The 24340-nt window shown below is 37.3% G+C and overlaps 1 protein-coding gene across 4 annotated transcripts in view; it reads left to right on the top strand.

Annotated features, from left to right (window-relative positions):
- Positions 1-24340, top strand: part of sima (HIF-1 transcription factor component sima) — a 115747-nt gene that overhangs the window by 14387 nt on the left and 77020 nt on the right. For 3 of the 4 annotated variants that reach the window (XM_074094551.1, XM_074094548.1, XM_074094549.1), the window contains exon 2: positions 12297-12484. In XM_074094551.1, the coding sequence (XP_073950652.1) occupies positions 12297-12484 (188 nt within the window). Of the gene's footprint in view, positions 1-11290; positions 11435-12296; positions 12485-24340 lie in introns of those variants that run through there. The other variant, XM_074094550.1, reaches the window with a different exon arrangement.

Genomic DNA, 24340 nt, shown 5'->3' on the forward strand with positions numbered 1-24340 from the left:
CCAGATCACAGCTAGCTAAAATTTGGCTGCGATAAGCCGACTAGTATAATCTCAGAAAACTTTTAGTTTAATTGTTATTTCGGGTTTAATATGATTCTAAAAATAAAAGTCCTCTTCCAGGGATGGCAAGAGTACGGCTTGGATGAATCGACTTAGATGTATCGAAATCACTGGGCCGATGCAACCGAGAACTTTAGACATGATGCCTACTCTTTTCTCGTAGATTTGGCAACTCATCTATAATTTCTCTTGTGTTATGGGATGTCAATCGGCGGTAGAAATGTTACTTTAAGAGCTTCAATAAGTATTACTGGTTCGACAACGAGAGAACTTAAGAGACGCAATGGCAAAACGCTGTAAGAGCTCTCTCTTAGCCTAAGTTATTCGTCTTGATAGCTCTATCAAGATCAATCTCGGGCAGTAAATCAATCTTACGTCGGACCTATTTTCGTTTTATTGGTCGTAATAAGCTAGTTAATAAAAATCACGCGTTACGCCAAACTCACGTAACTAAAACGAGATATTAAAATGGAATTAATCACATTTTAATCGGTTATATTTAATAAAATAACGACTCCACGAGGAAAATGTTGGATATCGTTTGTGTTTCTTTGAAGTAACTGTAGTACTGAATAGAGTTCATTGAGTATATAATACAAAAATGTTAATCGAAAGCGTCAATTTCTTCTATGATATGAATAAAGGTGTTATTCCTGCACGGTTAAGCTGAAGATATTTTTGCTTTTTGCCTGTTGATAAAAAAAAGCGCACACACAAGATTTCAATGTCGTCGGACATTTTAATGTCCTAATATTTTCACTGCATGTTTTTGTGTATTTGTTTTCATCTCTCCTGTTCGGAAAGTTTAATTTTCATGGGTAGGGTCAGATTGCCGGGTGGAAAATTGCGTTTTCATCTCTAGGGTGGAAAGTATTTTTTTTTAAAAATTTTCGATTAGCCACGGAGTTGAAGATAATTGAGTTACGTCAATAACTTTTTTTTCACGTTTCGGCATGCCCATCTAGATGCACGTCGTGGCCAAGGAGCTTATATACAACACCGGAGGTTGGACTCCGAACATCCGTTTGTTTGAAACAAGTAATTTGATTTTATTACGTCACGAACACATTCCATCTCTTTCTTTACTTAGGTTAAGAAAGAGAAGTCATTCGTGAAATGTGAAAGAAAGAGATGGAATATAATAAGTAATAATGGTCAAACTTCTTCGTTCAAACTCCAGTTTGGATACAAGCAACCAAACCAAGGGGTCGTGACCAACTCGTTTTTTTTTTATATTCGGCCGTGGCAAGTAGCCATTCGAAAAGGTACCGTTGGAGGTTGAATATAAGTACATTCAATTTATTATTATACTAATTTTTTTGTAGTATTTTACTTTCCTCACAGTCGAAATGAAAAGAAGAGTGTCTAACTCGGGTGAATTTACCCATTTACCCTCGAACTATTGGAAATATCTCGGGTGAAATGGGTCACTTTCCACCCTTGGTTATCAATCTACTATTTCATTCATGCGGTTGTTACGTTTATGTTTGCGGCATAATTTAATTTCAGCCGAAACTAAGATGGAAAACAAATCTACTTTTTTTCGTTCTCATTTTCGCTTGAAAATACACTACCGCGCCGTTAAAAACGCCACTAGCATCGGTAAGCCACATTGACGGCTACAGTCACCGGCAATATAATATCTGACACAGTGGAGCGTGCAAAAATATCAGACACGACCTGTCGGACCTACAAATAAAATCGTATCAGATATTAATGCACGCTTTGCTGTGTCAGATTAAAGGGCAACACACAGAGAACGGGCGCGGGTCGTGCGCGGGCCCGCGATGGGCGTATTTGCATGGCGGTATATGGGCGCCTTCTCACAGAACGCGGGCGCGGGTCGCCCGTCGTCACAAACAGCGCGCGGGCCGAGCGCAGAGTTACCAACTCTCAAAATATTTATCCCTAAAGCTTAAGTTAAAAACCCCTAAAACTCTATTTTAATGAAAATTTGTACTTTCAAGTTGAATATTTCGCAAAGAATCACTGAATCGAAAAATCGTCTTAGTAACCCCCTAATGGTTTTAAATTATAAGACCCCTGACACTATAGGTTTGGTAGAGAAAAAAAAAACCCCTACTTTACGTACACAATTTTTTTATTTTTTATTGTACCATTGTGTCGGGATAGTTTTCATATATATCCGTGCAAAATTACAGCTTTCTAGCATTGATAGTCTATGAGCAAAGCCGCGGACGGACAGACAGACAGACAGACATGGCGAAACTATAAGGGTTCCGTTTTTGCCATTTTGGCTACGGAACCTAAAAAACCGTATGCATGAGCATTTTGGCGAGAATCAAAGCGAAGTATTTTTTTTTAAATTCATTATTACTACAGAAAATTTTTATATTTTTTTCCATTGACTAGTAAGTATAAGCTTATTCCTGTCGATAAAAAAAATCAGCTACTTTTAAAAATTTCATCCATCGCCCATCATTACATAAATTGGATTTAGTGAACTAAGTAAATAAAGTTTGACCTTGGTGCGCAAGCGCGTTTGTCGTTTTCCACATATGTCGGCGGCCGATCGTAAAATCCGCCAGATCACGAAATTCCTAGGCATATCGTGAAACGCCGCCATTTCATGATATGCCTAAACGTTGGCCAGGCATATCACGATGTGCCTGAGAAATAATACGGCAGATCGATCAGAGCAACGCATTCGTCGATATTCCTAGCTCTATACCGGGCACATCGTAAAATAGTCTTTTTTGGCCACTGGTGGCGTTGCGTATGCAATGGCGGCCGTGACCAGCTGACCGGCCGTGTTTGTTTAGCGCGTGAAAAATGTCGGCGTCGCAACGAAATGATCTTTAAACCGAAAATAGTGATTGAATTCAAAATAGAAGTGCAAAAGAAGCTTTTGAACATCAGCTCCGTGCTTTTTATGTGAATCAAACGGATTCTGTGCACAATGTGAAAAAACCATTCACGTCTGCCCGTATTTTAGAGGTTAGTATTTTGTTGATAAATAAAGTATTCACTAGTTGTTATTTATTTATATAGAAAAATTTAGGTACGACGAGCGAAGCGAGGAGTGGTTAGTATTAATTGTGATCACGACGCACGAGCCGAGCGAGCGAAGCGAGCGTGCCGCGGTAGCGGCCGGCGAAGTGCCAGAACCGATATGGCGGCGTTTCATGATACGCCTAGGAATTTCATGATCTGCCTAACGTGGCCAAATCATGAAATGGCGGCGGTTCATGATACGCCTAGGAATTTCATGATCTGCCTAAACGTCACTAGGCAAATCGCTAAACTGTGAGTTTTGAACGATATGGCGGATGTCCCTTAGCCAATTCATGAAATGGCGGCGTTTGACGATATGCCTAGGAATTTCGTGATCTGGCGGATTTTACGATCGGCCGCCGACATATATATCTCGCGGCACTGTATAATTCTGTGTCGAGTTGACAAAAATATCGTATCTATTATTGGTTCTAGAACTGTTTTAATTTGTACTCCAAAAGTCGCCAGATAAAACATTTTTGTCGTCAAAACTGCATTACCCTGGTGTTGCAGATGTTTATGGGCGGTGGTGATCTCTTACCATCAGGAGACCCACTTGCTCGTTTGCCATCCAGTCGAATAAAAAAAAAAAAAAAAACTTTTTTGCGGTCGCTAAGATTTAAGCAAAAGTCGGCACTTCTAGGGACTAAGTCACTAAACTGGCAACACTGATAGCTGCTTCGGGCCCGTCGCGGGCCCGACCCACTCTCTGTGTGAATACAACGATCCGCGCACGCTTTCTGTGTGTGTTGCCCTTAAGTACAACACGTGGTCATGTTTTGAACAAACAAATCTAATCGTGCTGTTTTGTTTTTGTTTGAATATATTTAGCGTTATTTTTAACTTGTCTTGTTTACTAACTACTATTTTCATTGAATACTTACACAGTTTTTAATCAAAACACCAGTGGCAAAGAAATAGAGCCCAGTCTCAAGCCATGCTATCAATTAATGACTTATGTCTGTGCGAGTAAATAAATATAGCTTATCTTACCAGTTTATGCATTCAGATATATATGCGTTTTGATAATAATAATATTATTATGGTTATCTTTGACATTCGTATGCATTTGATTCGGACTTCGTCTGGCTTGACATTCACAAATATTATTATTAAAAATGTTACTTAGTATTTTTATTAACTTTCCGCCTTACATTTGTTAACCCACATACAAATTGGTTACCTACAGAACAGGCCTTACCTAGCGTAGGAGCCAGTGTAATTTATTGTAAAAGTAGCAACATTTTTGAAATAAATGAATTTATTGATTGAATTGATTGCTTGATATAATTTGAGTTTTTGTTTAATAATAATAAACCATGATTGGATTTTTGGAGTCTTTTTGTATTTTTTATTTCAACTCCAAATTTTGTTACTTTTACGGGTATCCCGTGAAACCATATCGAAAATACAAACTGAGACATGGATGCACAGAAAAACCAGAAAAAGAGACCAGCGCTGGGAATCGAACCCAGGTCCTCAGCAATCCGTGCTGCGTGCTATAACCTCTACGCTCGCTACTAAGCAATCAAATAATAATAATAATAATTTGATTGCTTAGTAGCGACATCTCTTGTCTGGGTGAGCGGTTGGTTCCGAAAGAGTGTGACGTCTCTCGATGAGAGCGGAACATAGATGTCGCTAGTGCTGCTGCATAAGTAGCGTAGTAGAAATAAGCAACCTGAGATATGTATGCATAGGAAAAAATCGTGTCTAGATTCCTGTCCAGCGGTGGTGTAGGGGTTATAGCACGCAGCACGGATTGCTGAGGACCTGGGTTCGATTCCCAGCGCTGGTCTCTTTTTCTGGTTTTTCTGTGCATCCCTGTCTCAGTTTGTATTTTCAATAATAAACCATTTATTTCAGGCAACACGGCCCATACAATAAATACCTTAAAGAGTAACAAAAAAATTGTGTCTCCAATGTCATGCATCGTATGAGAACTATACAAATTCTATGCGATTTATTTAACAATAGGACGCTGTCAGGGTACTACATTGCTGCCAATTGATGTATATTTTGCCCTCTTGTTATGAGGAGGCCTGTGCCCAGCAGTGGGACGTATATAGGCTGGGATGGTGGTGGATGGATGTATATTTTGTGCCCATAATGCTGGCTGTATTCCCGTGCTAGATTGTGATACCAATTACCATTACGTTTCGAGAGTTTTTTTTTTGCTTTTGTATTTTTTATACGTAAGAACATACCTGAGCCCTTAATGTTGTTTTTAAGAACAACTTCCTTCACTACAAATGCATAATTTCTATAATAAGAACGTACTTGAACCTTGAGCACCTACCATACCTACCTATGCAAACATTCAAATAAGCACTTCAATAAAACATTTCAAAATTATTAAATAAATGATTACATAAGGTGATGTTTTCTCACCGATTTATCTAATGGAACTATAGGAACAGTTTAACAAAGTTCCGTCTCGCGGAGCACCTATTGGTGTAGTGGGTATGTATTATAATACCGATAAACGAAAGACCGAATTTCACAAGACCTATGGACGGAAGGCCGAATATTAAAACGTCGAATGGATATATGACCGAAAGTTTGAAATCCCGAAAGTACATTTGACCGGCAGCCTAAAACCCGAAGACTACAATCCCGAAGATCAAAATACCTACACTCGAAAGGTCGAAAACTCATAATGCCGAACAGTCATAATCACTACAAGTAAAATAATCGACAATCAATATATCGAAAATCAAAATACCGAAACTGCCGTTATACCAAAGACGAAACAAATATAGCAGGAAAAGATGTGTGCGAGCGAGCGAAGCGAGCGAGCAAGACGGTTCGCAGCAGAAGCGACTCGGATACGTTAGGTTTTTTTTATAGCAGGCAAGATACTTAACTGCCACTAAGAAAGTAGGTTGGATAAGATTCAACAGCAAAGATCATTTGTGAAGCAATATTATTTCGACCTTCGGTGTATCGGTTGTCGGTATTTTGTACATTCGGTATTCTGAATTTCGATGTGTTATGCGTCGACATTTCAACTGTAGGTATTATGATTTGTCGGTCTTATAATACATACCCCGTGTAGTTGAGGCTCTTCACGCTTAAACACAATTTTTACCTAACCTAACCTTTGTAAATCGAATAACTAAATAATACTTGCTATTCAAAAATATATAATAAATAATAGTAGATATGATAATACATGTATGATGTCAAGGATGACAGCAACATTTTGTTTAAAGAAATATATGGAAATTAATAATAGTTATAGTCCATCGCTTCGATGTTTGAGCTTGCTGTCGTTTACATTATTTTTTCTGTTGCCGTTTCTTTTCAGATACAAATGCACTGTTATTTCAGCTGAAGCATCTCGACGGATAATATATTTTTTCTCCCGCACTCATGACGTTTCATGCTCAATTGGCTGGCGGGGCACGCCATTATTTTTGCAATCACCGCCAATTGTTGGCCACTTATCCAGTCTCGGTACGTTTCCAGTCTGACATGACGGCTAAATGACCCCTTTACTATGTTATACTATTATTCTCGTATATATTTTTTTATTTTATGGAGAATTATTGATAATTGTAATCATCTCTAAACAAAATATTGTAAATATTGAGTTTCACTTTAAAACATTCTAATAATGATAGATATTAGCATGTTACAAACAACCCAATGTAGGTAAGGTACACAGTATTCTACTTGTTTTAATTTTTGGTGTTATTTTTTAGCGCATTGTTTAGGCTAATACTAGAATACCTGTTCCAAATTCCTATTAACATTAATCGTTATTTTTGAGATAGGAAGATGATTTAAGTAATTTTATCATGCGTTTATGTGCCTTTCAGATAAATTGACCAATTTAATTCTAAGAAAAGCTGACAGTCTATAAACTGACATATCAACATTTTAAATGTATGTCTTCAATCTTTCTCGTATCTTCAATTTATATCAGAGCCCTTCTTTAAGCATTCTCAGATGGCGTAGCCAGTAATTACCTACTTACTGCCTCGTATCTCAATAATTTAATGTTGAAGTGTTGCAGTTCCTTAAAATCCGGTACTTCAATGTTAAGTTAAGTGGTTTTTTAATCTTTGATTCCACTTTTAAATTCTATTTATTTATTAACATTTACTTGTGGATTCTCGAATGGACAGTAATGCGTTTTGTGAACATGAAATTTAATCCTAGTCATGCTATTTTCTTAATTCTTTGCTTTGATCTCAATTTTATTAGTATCCACCGTTGCATTATTTTCTTCATTGGAATTTTTTATAATTTTTCCTTAAGAATAGACAGAGCTAATAACACAACAACTGATGTAGTCAACGAGTAACGGGCAGAGCAAAACCTGTTCTCTTTCCCAAAAAACTCGTCGTTTTTATTGTTTTATACATGGTTAGACTGGTCTCTCGATGCTTATGAAGAAATGATAATTTGGCGCTAATTGCGGTTATTGGCATTCATCCCCCGTGTGGTTTCAATTTTGATCCGTTTTTCCTCAATGTGTTTCATTCGACATATGTCGGTCTCTTTCTCTCTCAGCATCGAAACTAGTTTTTCTTTCACGATGCGTTCCGCAGTTTATAGTTAGTCTGCGCCCCACTTTTGACGGTTAATGTTAGCCTACGCTATTCTATTGTTGAAGTGATCAGTAATTAGTATTACAAATATTCAAATACCTAATACTCATTAGTAGTTTTCTGTGGTAACTTAAGGAGTTTTATTATAATGTGAATTTTCTGTGATTTCTGAATAATTTTAGGTCGTTGAAAAATCCCTACTATATTAATATTATAAATGCGAATGTAACACTGTCTGTTTGTCTGTCTGTTACGCTTTCACGTCGAAACCACTGAACCGATTTTGATGAAATTTGGTATATAGGTCGTTTGAACCCCAAGGATCAACATAGGATACCTTTTATTCTGGTAGAGGGCGCCACCGCGCGATAACCTAGATCCGCGCAGACGAAGTCGCGGGTATAAGCTAGTCTTGTAATAAAAAGATTTAGCAATTTACCACTGTTTGATCAACTTTTATTCCGCATCTTTCAAACAAGGTCTCACATCATCTTCCTTTAAATAAAAAAATATCCTTTAAACTTTGTATGACGTCAAACTGTCGCAGTAACCAATTAGAAGCCTTCGTTATGATTCAAACAGTTTGTCTAATCTATTTCGGTTGTAATTAAAATTTAGATAGAGTTATCATTCTTTCTCATGTAAACAAAATGTTACAAATAATGTTATACAAAAAAACATAAACGGAGTACGCAGTTAATTTTCTTTAATTGTTTAGCTTAACTTTAACACTTTGGTTCAAGTAATATATGAAAATTAATTTACCTAACCACGTCACTGCGAAGATAATACCTAATACCTACCTGCGCGTTGTACGACGAAACCGTCACGATGATCTGTAAATTGCAGTTGAATATGGTTAAGCTTGTTTTACTGAGTATTTTCATCTAACTAAATGAATTTTTACCCGTTAATAGTAATTTCTAGTTTCAATTTGTAGGTATGCTTTGTTTTTGGCTTGTGGATTTATTTCTTTAAAATATCATAAATAGGAAATAAAAGTCACTAATGGAGATTTAAAACTCAAATAAATTTCGGACAATTACATCAACCGTTGGGCCGTTCACTTCCAAAATACAAGTTTTTTACCTCCAACTTCGAGTTACGTACGCACTTCCTCGTTTTAAATTCATTTCTTATGTTTATGTTTGTTATGGCTTGTATAATTTATACGTAAAATCAGGATTACACGGCCTAAAACGAACGTTTCAGTTTCCCGACGGCCATATTTATTGAATTGAAGCGTGTTCAAGGTACATTGATGACACTATAAATTTTGTATACGTTACCGTCTTATTAATTTGAATGGCGGTCACGATTAGAGGCCCGTCGTGCGTCAACAGACCAATGCTTGAATCCATTTAAATTATATGCGTTATTAGTTTCTTCACTATCATTGTTGTCTTCACTTGTAACCGCAACATGGCGTCTTGGTATACATTGACGCGATTTAGAATGCAACCAGACAATGACAGTTGGTGAAGCGATATCCTAACTATATTGCTTCCGGTGTTGTATTTTGCTTGTTTCTGTGTTGTAGTTCACTGAAGCTTAATAATAGAGATTAATATAGGTAAATAATAGGGATATTTTGAAGAATAAGTATCATTACAACATTCAATATAAAGTTACAAAATCCAAAATTAGAATAGTTACAAGAAGGAACCGTACAGCCTACTGATTGCTATTACCTTCAATTAAAAATTAGTACTAATTTTTAATCGAAGGCTACAACAATAAGAAAAAACTGATAGCGTCTTTAAATTGTACCCGGTTATCTTTTAGCCCTTGTACTTCAATTCAATCAATCAATTCTCATATCACCGAATGCGAAATGTTGCATCTCGACTTGTTCTCAACATAAAATCTAAAGATCTAGTAAAAGAAAGACGAAGTTGAAGTGCTACTATGATATTTGTCACACTGTTAACCACAATGCTTCTGTCTGTTTGTTTGGGTTTTAATGCTAATCCTTTTCTCGTCTGGCTAAGTCCACAATGTTTTTACTTCTTACACATGCCACTTGATTTATTGTCAGAGAAGTTTGAAATCGCTGTTAGATTAACATTGTCTACATCTAGTTAGTGTCTATGTCGGCGGCCGATCGTAAAATCCGCCAGATCACGAAATTCCTAGGCATATCGTGAAATGGCGCCATTTCATGAATTGGCTAAGGGACATCCGCCATATCGTTAAAAACTAAACGTTTAACGATTTGCCTAGTGACGTTTAGGCAGATCATGAAACGCCGCCATATCGTTTCTGGCACTTCGACGACCGCTGCCGCGGCACGCTCGCTTCGCTCGCTCGGGTCGTGCGTAGTGGTCATAGTTCATACTAACCACTCCTCGCTTCGCTCGTCGTACCAAATTTTTTGTTTTTTCAGCATATCATGATGTGCCCGGTAAAAAGCTAGGAATATCGACGAATGCGTTGCTCTAATCGATCTGCCGTATTGTTTCTTAGGCACATCGTGATATGCCTGGCCAACTTTTAGGCATATCATGAAATGGCGCCATTTCATGATGTGCCTAGGAATTTCATGATCTGGCGGATTTTAAGATCGGCCGCCGACATCTACACCAAGTTTAATATCATTTTCTTAAATACACAATAGGCATACGCATGTGCATGCGCGATTGTACAGTCACCTGCATTAATATATACCACAGCGGAGCGTGCAGAAATATGTGGCACGTCCAGCAGGCAGCAGGCAGAAATATCTGGGCCGTAGAAATAGAGTCGCATCAGACATTTATGCACGCTCTGGTTGTGGTTGTGTCAGATACTGGTGGTGCTGTGACTGACACTAGAGACGTTCAAAACCTAACAGCTAAATGAATTGATTACCTTAATAATTGAAGGCTTTTATATAGAACTAGCTTTTGCCCGCGGCTTCGCTCGCGTGTACCATGAGTATTTCAAAAAGCTTAGAACGTAAAATCCCGTATTTTTCTGTTCCCGTCAGAATTTCGGGAAATCTTTTTGTAGTACTCCCCTACACTCCCCAAGGAACCTAAATTCCAAATTTCAGTTTTTACGACCAGTAAAACGAATAATCCATCTCGTTAAACTGAATATATCTCCTTTTTTCCTCATCCCGTGGGAATTTTCGATAATCCTTGGAACTGTATTTTATTATTATAATCACCTACTTCTGTGCCAAATTTGAAAGGTCTAGTAATTATAATTATAGTTCATAGGATTTCGTTGAACTGAATATATAAATCCCGTTTTTTCCTCATCCCGTGGGAATTTCCAAAAAACCTTAAATTAATGTTTTAATTAATGTAGTACCTATTTGTGTATCAAATTTGAAGAGTAGTTGTTATAGTTACTGAGATAGGGCCACTCGGAATCGATTACATAAATCCCGTTTTTCCCATTCCCGAGGGAATTTCCTAAATTACTTCCTTAGTGGTATATATGGTACATTGTATAAGGTATCTATGTGAAAAATTTCAAGTCTCTAGGTCCAGTGGTTTGGGCTGTGCATTGATATATCAACAGTCAGTCAATCAGTGAGTCAGTCAGTTATGAATTTTATGTATATAGATTAACGATCAACTGGTCTTGCGCAGACACCTAATGACATATTAATGGTATTATATTTTGTAGTCTGTACCTCTTAACTTATTCTGACATTACTACTTCAGAGTTTGACTGGGATTGTCTTGTGTCAATTTGATTAAAACTTTCTAGTTTAATATCTAATGAAAAATTCTTGCGATGTGTAAAGTTGGGATACCTGACGCTTGGGTGAAACCCAACAACCATATTCTAGAATCTGTTACTAAAAGGTAAGCTTTGTATTAGGTATATTGTTCTTCGTAATCTTCGTATGTTGTGTTAAATATGTTTTAGGCTAAAACATGAACGAGCTCAGATACAAGACGGGTGTTTATTTTTGGAGCAAAGTTAGTGATCGTATAACAAAAGAAAAATCGAATGACCTCATTGCCTCAAAAATTTGTATAGCGATTGCTCCAAAACACATGCTGCGCGTTTTAAATCAATTAAGTTTATGTAATTTTACTTAACATGCATTGATTGAATCTAGATATTTAGGCTCAAGATACAAATAGGGAAACGCAGCCATTATTCTCAACTTGTTTCCTTTATGGTAAATACACATTGTTTCCTAACAAATGTGGGTTTAATCAATTCACAAAAAAATCTGGTGCTTTTGAAATTTAGAAATTAATCGATAAATGCTATATGGTTTACCTATTATACTGAATATGACTATGGCCTGTGCACCAAGCAAGTTTAAGAAATCACTTAAAAATACTTGAAATTTATGATATGAGTGCGCTTTATTTACTCCTCAGGAGGCATTTGCATAGAGCTTTAGTTATTTATTAGTGTTCATGAAAGACGATAAAACACAAGTTGCACGAGTAGCCTTTAGTTTATCTTCACTCAAAAAATTGTCAGCCACTTTTCATTTTATTTTCTATGTCTACTTATGTCAAAACTGGTTACGGTCCTACAAACTCATACTAAGAAAAATTTACCTCTACCTACCTCTACCTCACTGTCTAGAGACATTCATCTTATTTTGCAAAGAAGAAAGTGTATTGCCTCAGAGAAAAAAGAGGAGAAGAAGAAAAGAGAGAAGTGTTTTGGCAACAAAATTAAACAGCCTTCTTTTATTTCCAGGAACAATGAGAAGCGCAAGGAGAAATCCCGCGTCGCGGCACGATGCCGTCGGACCAAGGAAATGCAGATATTCTCCGAGCTGATGGACCAGTTGCCAGCTAAAAAGGAAGAGGTGGAGCAACTGGACAAGGCTTCTGTGATGCGACTAGCTATATCGTACCTAAGGGCGCGGGACGTCGTTTCGTTGCGTGAGTATTTTTTTTTTGTTTAACTATAATATCTTATATCTTATTATTATCTTTCTTCTCCGTTGTTTTTGCAACGATGAAGTAAGGCAAGTAATATACATTAGACATCCGCGAAGTAATGTCTGGATCCATCAAGCTTTTTAACTTGCAATGTATGTTTGTTCATTGATAAATCAAGTTAAAATCTTACAAGTCGCGTTCAACTTACGTACTGTCAACAAAAAGTAGAGTCGACAAAAACTTATTTGCTTCTAATTCTCAGCAATCGATAACGGACTTGCCACTAGATTCATTCGGCGTCCTGCGGTCATGTCGCCTCATTTTAAATCTCTGAGCTGATCACCACAGGACACTAGCATTTAATGGGACAAGTCCCTTATTCATTTGTTTAGTTGGTATTTTTTTTTTGGTGATTGGTGGGTAGGAGTTCGTTTGTGTTTAAAAATTAGGACAACTAAAATATTGCTTAACGGTAATCTTGTTTGTGACATTGCAGAAAAAGCGACTTGCTTTTTCACGCTATCCGTACACGGCATTTTTTTACATTGACCGTCCATCGTAATTGTTTGACAGAAGCGGTAAAAGCGATTGTGATATCGACTGCATTAGATAATATGAACTTGCATGCAATGCTTGCATTGAGGGACAATGAATTCAGTTGATCAAACAAATACGGCATGTAGTGAAACTTGCATGCAAGTGCTTGCAGTCCATATGGGCCTTAAGGTATATACTTCGACAAAATATTAGGTCTTGGTGATCTAGACCTTCCAATATGAGAAGAGATGGTCCATCTCTAATGAATGATGCATAAGAATACTTAAGAATATTAGAATTAAATGTAGCCATTAATAAAGCAAGAATGATCGTCGTCTGTGACACGAATTTAAATATAACATAATCTGTTATATAACTCATAGTGTAAAAAACCAACCATGGCGACTAATTAATATAACAATGTAGCATCGCGAAATCCTCTGTTAAATAATTTATTATGCATAGGTACATTATAATTTTAGTCGGAAAATATGTCTGAAACTTTGGTATTCACTAATTTCGTAATTTTGGTATAAGTAGACTTCGCACCAACTTTTAACACGCTCACGCTGGGGTCACAGGTCATCGTGCTATAAAATATGTTGTACTAAAAACTACACAGTTAGGTACCCTGAATATAATTAATTTCAGCGTGTGTTTTTCCTCAATAAATGTATAAATACCGGTCTGTCTGGCAAGTTTTCGTGACCGATAGATTATTACGTAGATTGATAACGTCCCAATGTCACTATCACTAACCGCTTCGTTATCAGCTAATCATGCATTTGGGAATAAATCAGAATTTTACATAACCGCTTTTAATTTATGATGAAATAATCGTTGTTTTCGGCCATTCTCATTTTACTATGCACCTGTCTAATTACCGTACCGCTTGACACGGTAATTAGACTTGAGTGCACATATAAATGTAAATGGCAGCCATTCTTTTTCTAGATGTCCACTCAGTCTTAGTGCCATGTCGCTTTTGCATGAAAAAAAAAGTTAAACTATAATTAAACGGGTGCACAATAAAATGAGAAGGGCCGTTTTATTGACCGAGAGCGGTTCGTTTTCAGCTTGGGCAAAAACATTTTCGTGTCTATATTAAGTATGTAAGTCGCATTTCTCACACGACTCTAATGAAATTTTGTGAGCAATTTCGATAGTATGTTTTTTTGTTGGTTGAGCTTTTGGAACTTTTATAAAATGGCGCCGCCGTGGGGGTTGAAAACGTAGTAGCAGGCTCACAAGGTCTACAATGCAATACATACACCGAACCACTAGTTGTATTTGTCTTATATCAGTAACGACACAAAATCATAACCTCACATAGATTTTTCTGATCAGGTGATGACTTTGAAGTAACCATGAATCATGATGCAACTCTTTCACTTGAATGGGTTTACTTAAAGTTACCGTCTCCAAGGAAAAGCCGACGACGCTATGTCTAGTTATGAGCATAATATTTTTCAGGTGTTTCCATAAATAAATATTATGCTTTCCGGTATTGAACGGTGTCGTAATTTAATGAATATCTTTGTTCTGATCTGACATTTATTCATTTGACGTTAAACGACACGGCTGAGCTGGCAACGTTGCATTTTTGTTAGTTTTTCTCGATTATTCCATAAAAATTTAATGAAAATTAAAAATATGGTACTTATGTTTGAACTGTTCTTAATATATAAGTTAATGTGTGTGTCTATTGTAATAATTATTCGTGATAGACTTTTAAATTCTTTAAAAACGAACAAATGTTTATTAACGGCTTTTAAAGAAAATAAAAGTCTATCACGAATAATTATTGCAGTAGACACATTACCTTATATTATATACTAGCTGTTGCCCGCGGCTTCGCCCCCGTTGTATTTTTTTGTTATTGTAAAAGCTTATTATGATGATAACAAACACAACAAAAAAAGAATTAGCGAAATCGGTCCAGCCGTTCCCGAGTTTTGCGCTTAGCAACAACATTTTTACGATTAATTTTTATTTATATATATATTAAGACCACATTTTGAATTTTCATTCAATTTTTATGGAATAATCGAGAAAAACTAACAAAAATGCAACGTTGCCAACTCAGGAAATATAAACGTACTTAAATATTAATTTAAAAAAAAATGTGTTGAGTTTAAATAATTTATTGGGCCAGGCGTTAACTTGCGGAGGTCCATATCAATGAACTATAAGAATTTATTTGCTCACCCGCATATCTTGCACAAACTTAGCTATCATAAGGTCGCGGGTGAGCAAATAAATTCTTTTAGTTCAGTGTTAAGTTTCCTTATTGATTTAAATAAAACGAGTAGAAATAGTTAAATAGTTTTGCTTTTAAGGGATGAATAGCATTTTGCTCCATTATTTTCTTATAGGTATACCACACATGTATAATGTATATAAATATACATACGAATTGTATAGTTTCTCATCGCATTACTTTATTGCTATAGGCATTCAGTCATTAATTTCATTAGCTACAAATATAATAATAATAATAATAATAAATATCATGATACACTTGACACACCACACACACACACACACACACACACACACACACACACACACACACACACACACACACACACACACACACACACACACACACACACACACACACACTATAATAAGAACTTCGCCGTAATCTATACATTATATTATGTACATACTTACTGTTATATTAGTAGTGTTGACAAAAGAAGTAGAATTGGTCTTAATAAAACTTGCTTAATACTGTTGATTGATACCTAAAGTTGATACAAAGCCAATGAACTAACTACACTTTTACCTATACCTACTTAACTCCTTTTATTTGATTTATACTGACGTCTCTGCAAAGTAACTTGTTACTCAATTAATTGATACAAAATCTACAATAATAAGTAAACTTAAAGGTCGAGTAGGTATAAAGCTTAAGGGCAACACACACAGAAAGCGTGCGCGGGTCGGGTCGTGTCCGCCGCGTGAGCCGCGCGTTCGTTGTATTCACACAGAGAGCGGGTCGGACCCGCGACGGGCCCGCGGCGGCTATCAATGTTGCCAGTTTAGTGACTTAGTCCCTAGAAGTGACGACTTTTGCTTAAATCTTAGCGACCGCAAAAAAGTTTTGACGACAGAAATGGTTTAGGTATCTGGCGACTTTTGGAGTACAAATTAAAACAGTTCTAGAACCAATAATAGATACGACATTTTTGTCAACTCGACACAGAATTATACAGTGCCGCGAGATATATGTGGAAAACGACAAACACGCTTGCGCACCAAGGTCAAACTTTATTTACTTACTTAATTAAATCCAATTTATGTAATGATGGGCGATGGATGAAATTTTTAAAAGTGGCTGATTTTTTTTTATAGACAGGAATAAGCTAGACTAGTCAATGGAAAAAATAACAGATTTTTCTGTAGTACCTACCAATTAATTAAAAAAATAAAATAAATAAATTTTATTCTCGCCTAAATGAACTAGCTACTGCGCATGAATACGGTTTTTAGGGTTCCGTAGCCAAAATGGCAAAAACGGAACCCTTATAGTTTCGCCATGTCTGTCTGTCTGTCAGTCTGTCTGTCCGTCCGCGGCTTTGCTCAGGGACTATCAATGCTTCAAAGCTGTAATTTTACATGGATATACTTATTATGAAAACTATCCCAACAAAATGGTACAATGAAAAATTAAAAAAACATTTTTTTTGGGTACCTCCCATAGAAAATAAAACCCTTACTTTAGTAAGGGTTTTTTTTCTCATCCAACCCTATAGTGTAGGGTCTTTTAAATTAAAAGCATTAGGGGGTTACTAAGACGATTTTTCGATTCAGTATTTTTTTGCGAAATATTCAAATTTAAAGTAAACATTTTCATTAAAAACGAGTTTTAGGGGTTTTTAACTTAAGCTTTAGGGATAAATATTTTTGAGAGTTGGTAACACTGCGCTCGGCCCGCGCTGTTTGTGACGACGGGCGACGGGCGCGGGCCCGCGCACGACCCGCGTGTTAGGCACGGGCCCTACACAGCGCTACGTCATCGCGTCAGCACCTCGTACGACAACTCAACGTCACGGCGCAACGTCACGACACTACGTCACCACGCTACGTCGCCGACACAGTGAATTAGGCAATCAGTTTCGAACTAATTACAAAACCAGTGTGCACAGTGACTCGCGGCCTTTCGACACCTAACATCGGGTCCTATAGGACAACACGAAACCATTCGTGATAGTTTAAGTAAAACTTGTATTCTTTTATCATTAAATTTTATTATTATTAAATCCGCAATTATAATTCATCTCCTCCGCTGCTGCCCCCTCCATAATTGGCGCAGTCGTGAGTCGAGCCGAGTCGGTACGCGAAATCTAACATCGATATCCGTCCTGATCACGTTCTACGTGCACGTTGGCTCTTCAAAGAACCTGAGCAGCACAGACGAGGAGACCATTTTGCCGCCTGAGTAAGAGGAAGAAAAGTGACATCGTGAAATGTGGTGGTGAGTACACATAGGGTTTGGTTGCATTCCTGTGTATTTCCCAATATCCAAAATTTTTCACCCACTTTCTGCCCGATCTCGGGTGTGCGAACGAAAAGTTCTGCGCACCGCGCGTAGCGATTCTTTTAGAAATTTAAGTAGTATACCAGAACACGAGAAAATGGAGAAGTAGATATAGATGATATTTTTAAAGCCCTTAGAGTAGTACCAGAGTTCGATGGTAATCCTAATGTTTTGGTTAGATTTCTTAATTTGTGTGATAAAATAATTACGACATATGTGAAACCAGGTGCCGGGAATGATTTAAATAATTTATCCATATTAAATGGAATTTTAAACAAAATAACTGGTTCCGCAGCGCGAACCCTTGCCACCAATGGCATTCCTGACACTTGGGCCGGGATTAGAGAATCACTTATAAATAATTTCTCTGACCGCAGAAATGAAACTGCGTTATATACAGATTTGTCTATGATGACGCAAGGTCGTGATACTCCCCAAGTATTTTATGAAAAATGTCAGCACCTACTGAGCACCATAGTAACTTACGTTCAATTGCACGAATCCGTAGAAACCACCATATCAGCGAAAAGAGAGATATAAGAATCTAGCTTTGCAAACATTTTTACGAGGCCTATCTGAACCTTTAGGATCCCGCATTAGATGTATGAAACCTAATTCTCTGGAACAAGCACTCGAATACGCACAAGCAGAGCTCAATGTAATGTATTTACAAAACAAAAATAAAAACTACGAAATTGCGCAAAAACCTCAATTTTTCCAACAGTTCAACACTAACATTCCACAGAGGCCATACAATAACAACACGCAGCATCTTCAGCAGCAGCGACCTGATAACAATACTAATTTTTTTAGACCTCAAACTAACCCACAGCAGGCTGGCCCATCCAGGACTCAGCAGATGTTTCGAGCATTACCTCGTTCTAACATGTCCACAGGGTTTAAGATTCCCCAAAGACCCATATTTCCCACCAGAATCAAAATTACCCCAGACCTATGAGCGGTATTAGTCATCCTGTAGCCCGCACTCTAGCCCCAAGTAGAAACTGGAATCAGTACCCACACCGTAATAATAACAATGCAAATACAAATTTACATGAATGCCTATTTTCTGACGAAAGCTACGTTGACAACAACTATTATGCTGACTATGACTATGACTACGACCAATCCCCGGAGTTATATGTACCTTCCGATGATGTCGAACAGATAACTCAAGTTCAGGAACCGGACACCGTAGCTGAGACCCAGATCCTCAAAATTTTTGCAAGAATGTTACGAAAACTTTACCCGGATAGAAATTAATTCACAAAATCAACAACAGTTGCCCTATGTACAAATACAGAACCCACCTTTAAAATTGCTTATTGATACCGGCGCGAATAAATCTTTTATCAGTCCCGAAGCTGTCAAGCAATTTTACACCGAATATCCACTACAATACGATCCATTTGTTGTGACAAACATACATGCATCCACAATCAATGACTACTCTATAACGATCCCGTCTTTTCCAGAATTTAATAGTGATCAACCGCTGAAATTATTCGTTTATAAATTCCATGACTACTTTGATGGTTTGATTGGCTGTGATTTGCTAGAACAATGGCAAGCCGTGATAAATTACGGAACCCGACAGTTTAGAACCCCACAAGCTATAAACCCGATATGTATGTACACCTCCGGTAATATAAATTTACTTGAATCCGTAATACCCGCAAATTCTTCCATACTAGTAGAAACCCCAGTAGATGTCCAAAACGGCGACATTTTCGTGGAAAGGCAAGTACTTTGTATTGCATTATAAGTAATTGCATCAGTACCGCAAACAATAACAAAGTATTGTCGAAATCACCAATCCGTTCCCACATGATGTAATATTCACGCTAACCGAGCCGGTTAACGCTGAGTTATTTAATTCTGAGACCAGGTGTCGTCGCAGTGATGACTCACAGCGAATTTCGCGAGTTGAACACGTGTTATCTCGGTTGCGCACAGATCATTTAAATACAGAGGAGACACTCAACTTAAGGAAACTTGTACCAAATACGCAGACATATTTACATAGAGGATGAACCTCTTACATTACCAATCAAATAAAACCACCACATAAAAACCACAGATGAAGTCCCTATTCATAGCAAGACATATAGATATCCGTACATTCACAGACAGGAAGTTAAAAACACAAATAGCTAAAATTTAGAACAGGAATAATCAACCATCAACATCAGCCTGGAGCGCACCCATTGGGTAGTCCCAAAAAAATCTGACGCATCCGGAAAAGTAAAGTGGAATTGTAGTAGTTGATTTTCGAAAGCTAAATTCAAAAACAATAAGATGATAAATACCCCATCCCCAACATATCAACATCCTAGATAAACTAGGCAAATGTCAATATTTTACAACCTTTAGATTTGGCAAGTGCTTTTACCAAGTAGAATGAAACCCTTCCAACATTCATAAACTGGATTTAATGTTGAAAATGGTCATTACGAATTTCTACGCATGCCAATGGGTTTAAAAAATTCCCCGTCCACATTCCAACGCGTAATGGACAACGTATTACAAGGATTACAAAATTCTATCTGTTTAGTATATCTGGACGATATATTAGTCTTTTCCACTTCCCTTCAGGAACATATAATCAATCTGGAAAAAATATTCCAAAGACTAAGGGAATCGAATTTTAAAATCCAAATGGATAAGTCAGAGTTCATGAAACAGAAACTCCTTATCTTGGGCATATAATTACTCCACAGGGCGTAAAACCCAATCCTGATAAAATTTCAGCTATAAAAAAATATCCCTTACCAAGAACTGCAAAGCAAATAAAGCAATTTTTAGGCCTACTTGGTTATTATAGGAAATTTATTCCGGACTTTGCTCGCATAACAAAACCTTTAACTCAGTGCCTAAAGAAAAATAAAGGCGTAAACATTAACCAGGAATATATAGAATGTTTTGAGAAATGCAAGACTTTGCTTATAAATGACCCCATATTGCAGTACCCAGATTTTTCCAAAGAATTCATCCTTCGAACAGATGCTTCTAACGTTGCCCTTGGTGCCGTCCTCTCGCAGGGACCCTTAACTTCCGATAAACCTATTTCATTTGCGTCCCGTACATTAAATGACAGCGAATTAAACTATAGCACAATTGAGAAAGAACTATTAGCGATTGTGTGCAACTCAATATTTTAGACCCTACCTCTTTGGTCGTAAATTCAAAATTATAACCGACCACAAACCTTTGCAGTGGATGATGAACCTTAAAGAACCCAATGCCAGAATCACCCGATGGAGCTTGAAACTATCTGAATACGACTTTTCGGTAATATACAAAAAAGGAAAATCTAATACCATCGCTGATGCATTGTCACGTATAGAAATACATAACGAGTCAGTTCAATGATAGCAAACTCACCTGAAACTCCCAATGTCTATGACTTGGAGGACAGACAGACAGAGACAAACCATACAAGCAACGAAAGTCCAATTTAGAAATTCCTATTTCTGATGATCCACTTAACAAATTACTAGACAAATAGTTTTCCGCATCATCGACCGAAAATCACGTATCTCTGATACCCTAACAAAGCCATTTGAAACACATTTAAGGACATACGTTGAAATCTGTAAAAAAAATTTGGAACTGGAGTTAATAACCGCAATTACTAAACATGTTGATCCTAAATATCGTACAGCAATACTAGTCCAGCCTATAGAAGAAATGTATACTATAGTACCTATCATACAAAATACATTCAAAAACACGTCCATGAAATTAGTATTAGTGAAATCTGAAATAGAAAATGTTTCCAATTTTGAACGACAGCAAGAAATTATCCGTAAATACCACGAAGGTAAGACAAATCATCGCGGTATAAATGAGTCATATTTAGCATTAGCACACAAATATTTTGGCCAAAAATGCGCGACAGCATTACCAAATACATAAACGAATGCATCGTGTGGTCAGCTAAGTACGAACGTTGCCCGATTCGACCGCAATTCCAGGTAGTGCCCCGGCAACAAAACCTTTCGTTACCGTCCACGCTGACACATTACTGTTGAACGCAAAAATACTTATACAATAAATCGATTCATTCTCTAAATACGCACAGGCATACCGGTTATCTGATGGCACCGCACTTAGTATTGTAAAAGCCTTATTACAGTTTTGCACTCATCATGGCCTGCCTTTAACTTTAGTAACGGATCAAGGTACCGAGTTCACGAACCAGCTAGTTGCAGAATTTCTAGAGTTCATAAGATTAATCACCACAAAGTCGCGGCGCATGCACCAAACGAAAATGGCATTATAGAAAAAATTTCATATTTTAGAACACTGCGAATACTAAAACTCGAAAACAGTAGTGAGCACTCGAAACATTTAGTACCTTACGCTCTATTGGCATATAATAGCTCAATACATAGTTTCACTAAATGTCGACCCTATGACTTAATAAACGGACACTTCGACCCACGAGACCCTATTGACATTGACGTAACAGAACTTCTATTGCAGAACTATATTAATGACCATCGTAACAAAATGAAAACTGTTATAACCTTGTGCATAATTCCTGTTTAGAGCAACGAGAATCCATAATGACAAGAGTAAATATGAACAGAAATCCTAACATAGAATACTCTCCCCAGCAAGAGGTTTACATACGAAACCCTCTTGCAGATAGACAAAAAATAGCTCCTAGATACACCCATGATACAGTTAAAGAGACTTACCTGTTCACATATACACTTCCAAAAAACGAGGCCCCGTTCCTAAGTCCCGACTTAAACCAGTACGTAAATCTCAATTGTTACAGGCTTCATCTACCGATGTGGACATGGATCAGCTTGGCCCTAACCCAAGAAATCCACCTTGAAAGTTTCGATGATGGACCTGGAATCCTGCCTTTTAAAATGGGACCAACAAAAGTCGTTTCCCACTACCACACATTTTTGCAAAGCATTCAGCTTGGCAAATTACATGACGACATTGACCTCATCAAAACACAGCTTACTAACGCAAGTAATTCCTTAGCAAATAATACATTTCGTTTCTTCCAATCCCAAATTAAATATTTGTATGCTAAACTCAATAAGGTTTCGGCGCAGTTGAGTACTTTCTCTAGCAAAGAGTGCGACGAGGACTTATAGATCCTTTAGGTTCAGTTATTAAAAGCATAAGCGGCAACTTAGACCATAATGACGCCATTAGATATGATCATGCTCTCAAAATTCTAAAAAAACAATGACAAAATTGTCGAAAACTTTTAATGAACATATAAGCTTAAATAAAAAATGGATGGTTGAACATAAGAAAATATTGTCAGCATTGAATACCAATCAGCAAATTTTAAGTAAAGATTTATTAAATTTAAAGAATGACAGTATGTTAAGCAATGGAAAACTGCTGGATTATGCACATCTTGCCCAAATGTTTAATATCGTTAGTGAAAATATAAACGACTTATATACCGAATTATTACGTATAGAAAACATATTAGCTTTCAGTAAGTTAAGTAATGTGCACCACTCTATTTTAAGTATAAGTTCTCTAAAGGACATGATTGGGAAATTGCACGAGATATATAGCAAAGATCAAATCTTAGATTTAGATACTAGAGATTACTATAGCTTCATAAATGTAGTTCTTATTTTTCTAAGAATGATTTAGTAGTTGTCCTAAAAGTACCAATTATTTGTCAAGGCTCATTTGATTTTTATAAGTTATGCCCATTGCCAAACAAATACGGGCGCATCCTTATTCCTCCATATCCTTTCATAGCAACCAACCCTCAAGAAATGTGTACGTAGAGGCAGAATGCCCTAAATCCGGCGACTGGTACATCTGCCAACAAAAACTCAGCCATCAGATTCGTACGGAGCGAGACTGTATTCACAAACTCATTCATTTACAGGAGATAGATGGAACGTGTAAAACCACGCCTATCTCTCTGTCTAAGGAGGCTCTATTGGAGCTGGACGATCAACATTATGCCATAACATTTCCAAATCCTACTAAAGTACAAATCAACTGCCAGCAGGAGCAACATATCATTTTGAACGGAAGTTACGTCGCAACTATCCCGCAACACTGCTCTCTCAAGTCTTCACAGTTTACTATAGTAAACATTAATAACAAACTCCGAGGCCAACCACTGAAAATAATGTCAATACAACCAGAAACCAGAAGCCAGCAATCTAGCCCCATGTTGAGAATGAACTCTATCAATTTGAGCAATCTTGAAGCTATCGAGCAACAAATATCTATGGAAAAGCCGATCGAGACAAATGCGATCCAATCTTCAACCCTCTACCACACTACATTACCATTGTACCTTATCATACTATTCGGAGCAGGTGTAACAGCCTTCATACTATATCGAAAACATCGAGCCAGAGCGAAAGTCGATATCAAGCAAGATAATATAGAGCTGAAGAAAGCCGCTACATTTGCACTAAACCTAGCAAATAGTAGCTCGACTTAGAGGGGAGGTGTAGGCACGGGCCCTACACAGCGCTACGTCATCGCGTCAGCACCTCGTACGACAACTCAACGTCACGGCGCAACGTCACGACACTACGTCACCACGCTACGTCGCCGACACAGTGAATTAGGCAATCAGTTTCGAACTAATTACAAAACCAGTGTGCACAGTGACTCGCGGCCTTTCGACACCTAACATCGGGTCCTATAGGACAACACGAAACCATTCGTGATAGTTTAAGTAAAACTTGTATTCTTTTATCATTAAATTTATTATTATTAAATCCGCAATTATAATTCATCTCCTCCGCTGCTCC

Source organism: Choristoneura fumiferana, chromosome 11 (genome assembly GCF_025370935.1).
Source record: "Choristoneura fumiferana chromosome 11, NRCan_CFum_1, whole genome shotgun sequence".
Lineage (NCBI taxonomy): Eukaryota > Metazoa > Arthropoda > Insecta > Lepidoptera > Tortricidae > Choristoneura > Choristoneura fumiferana.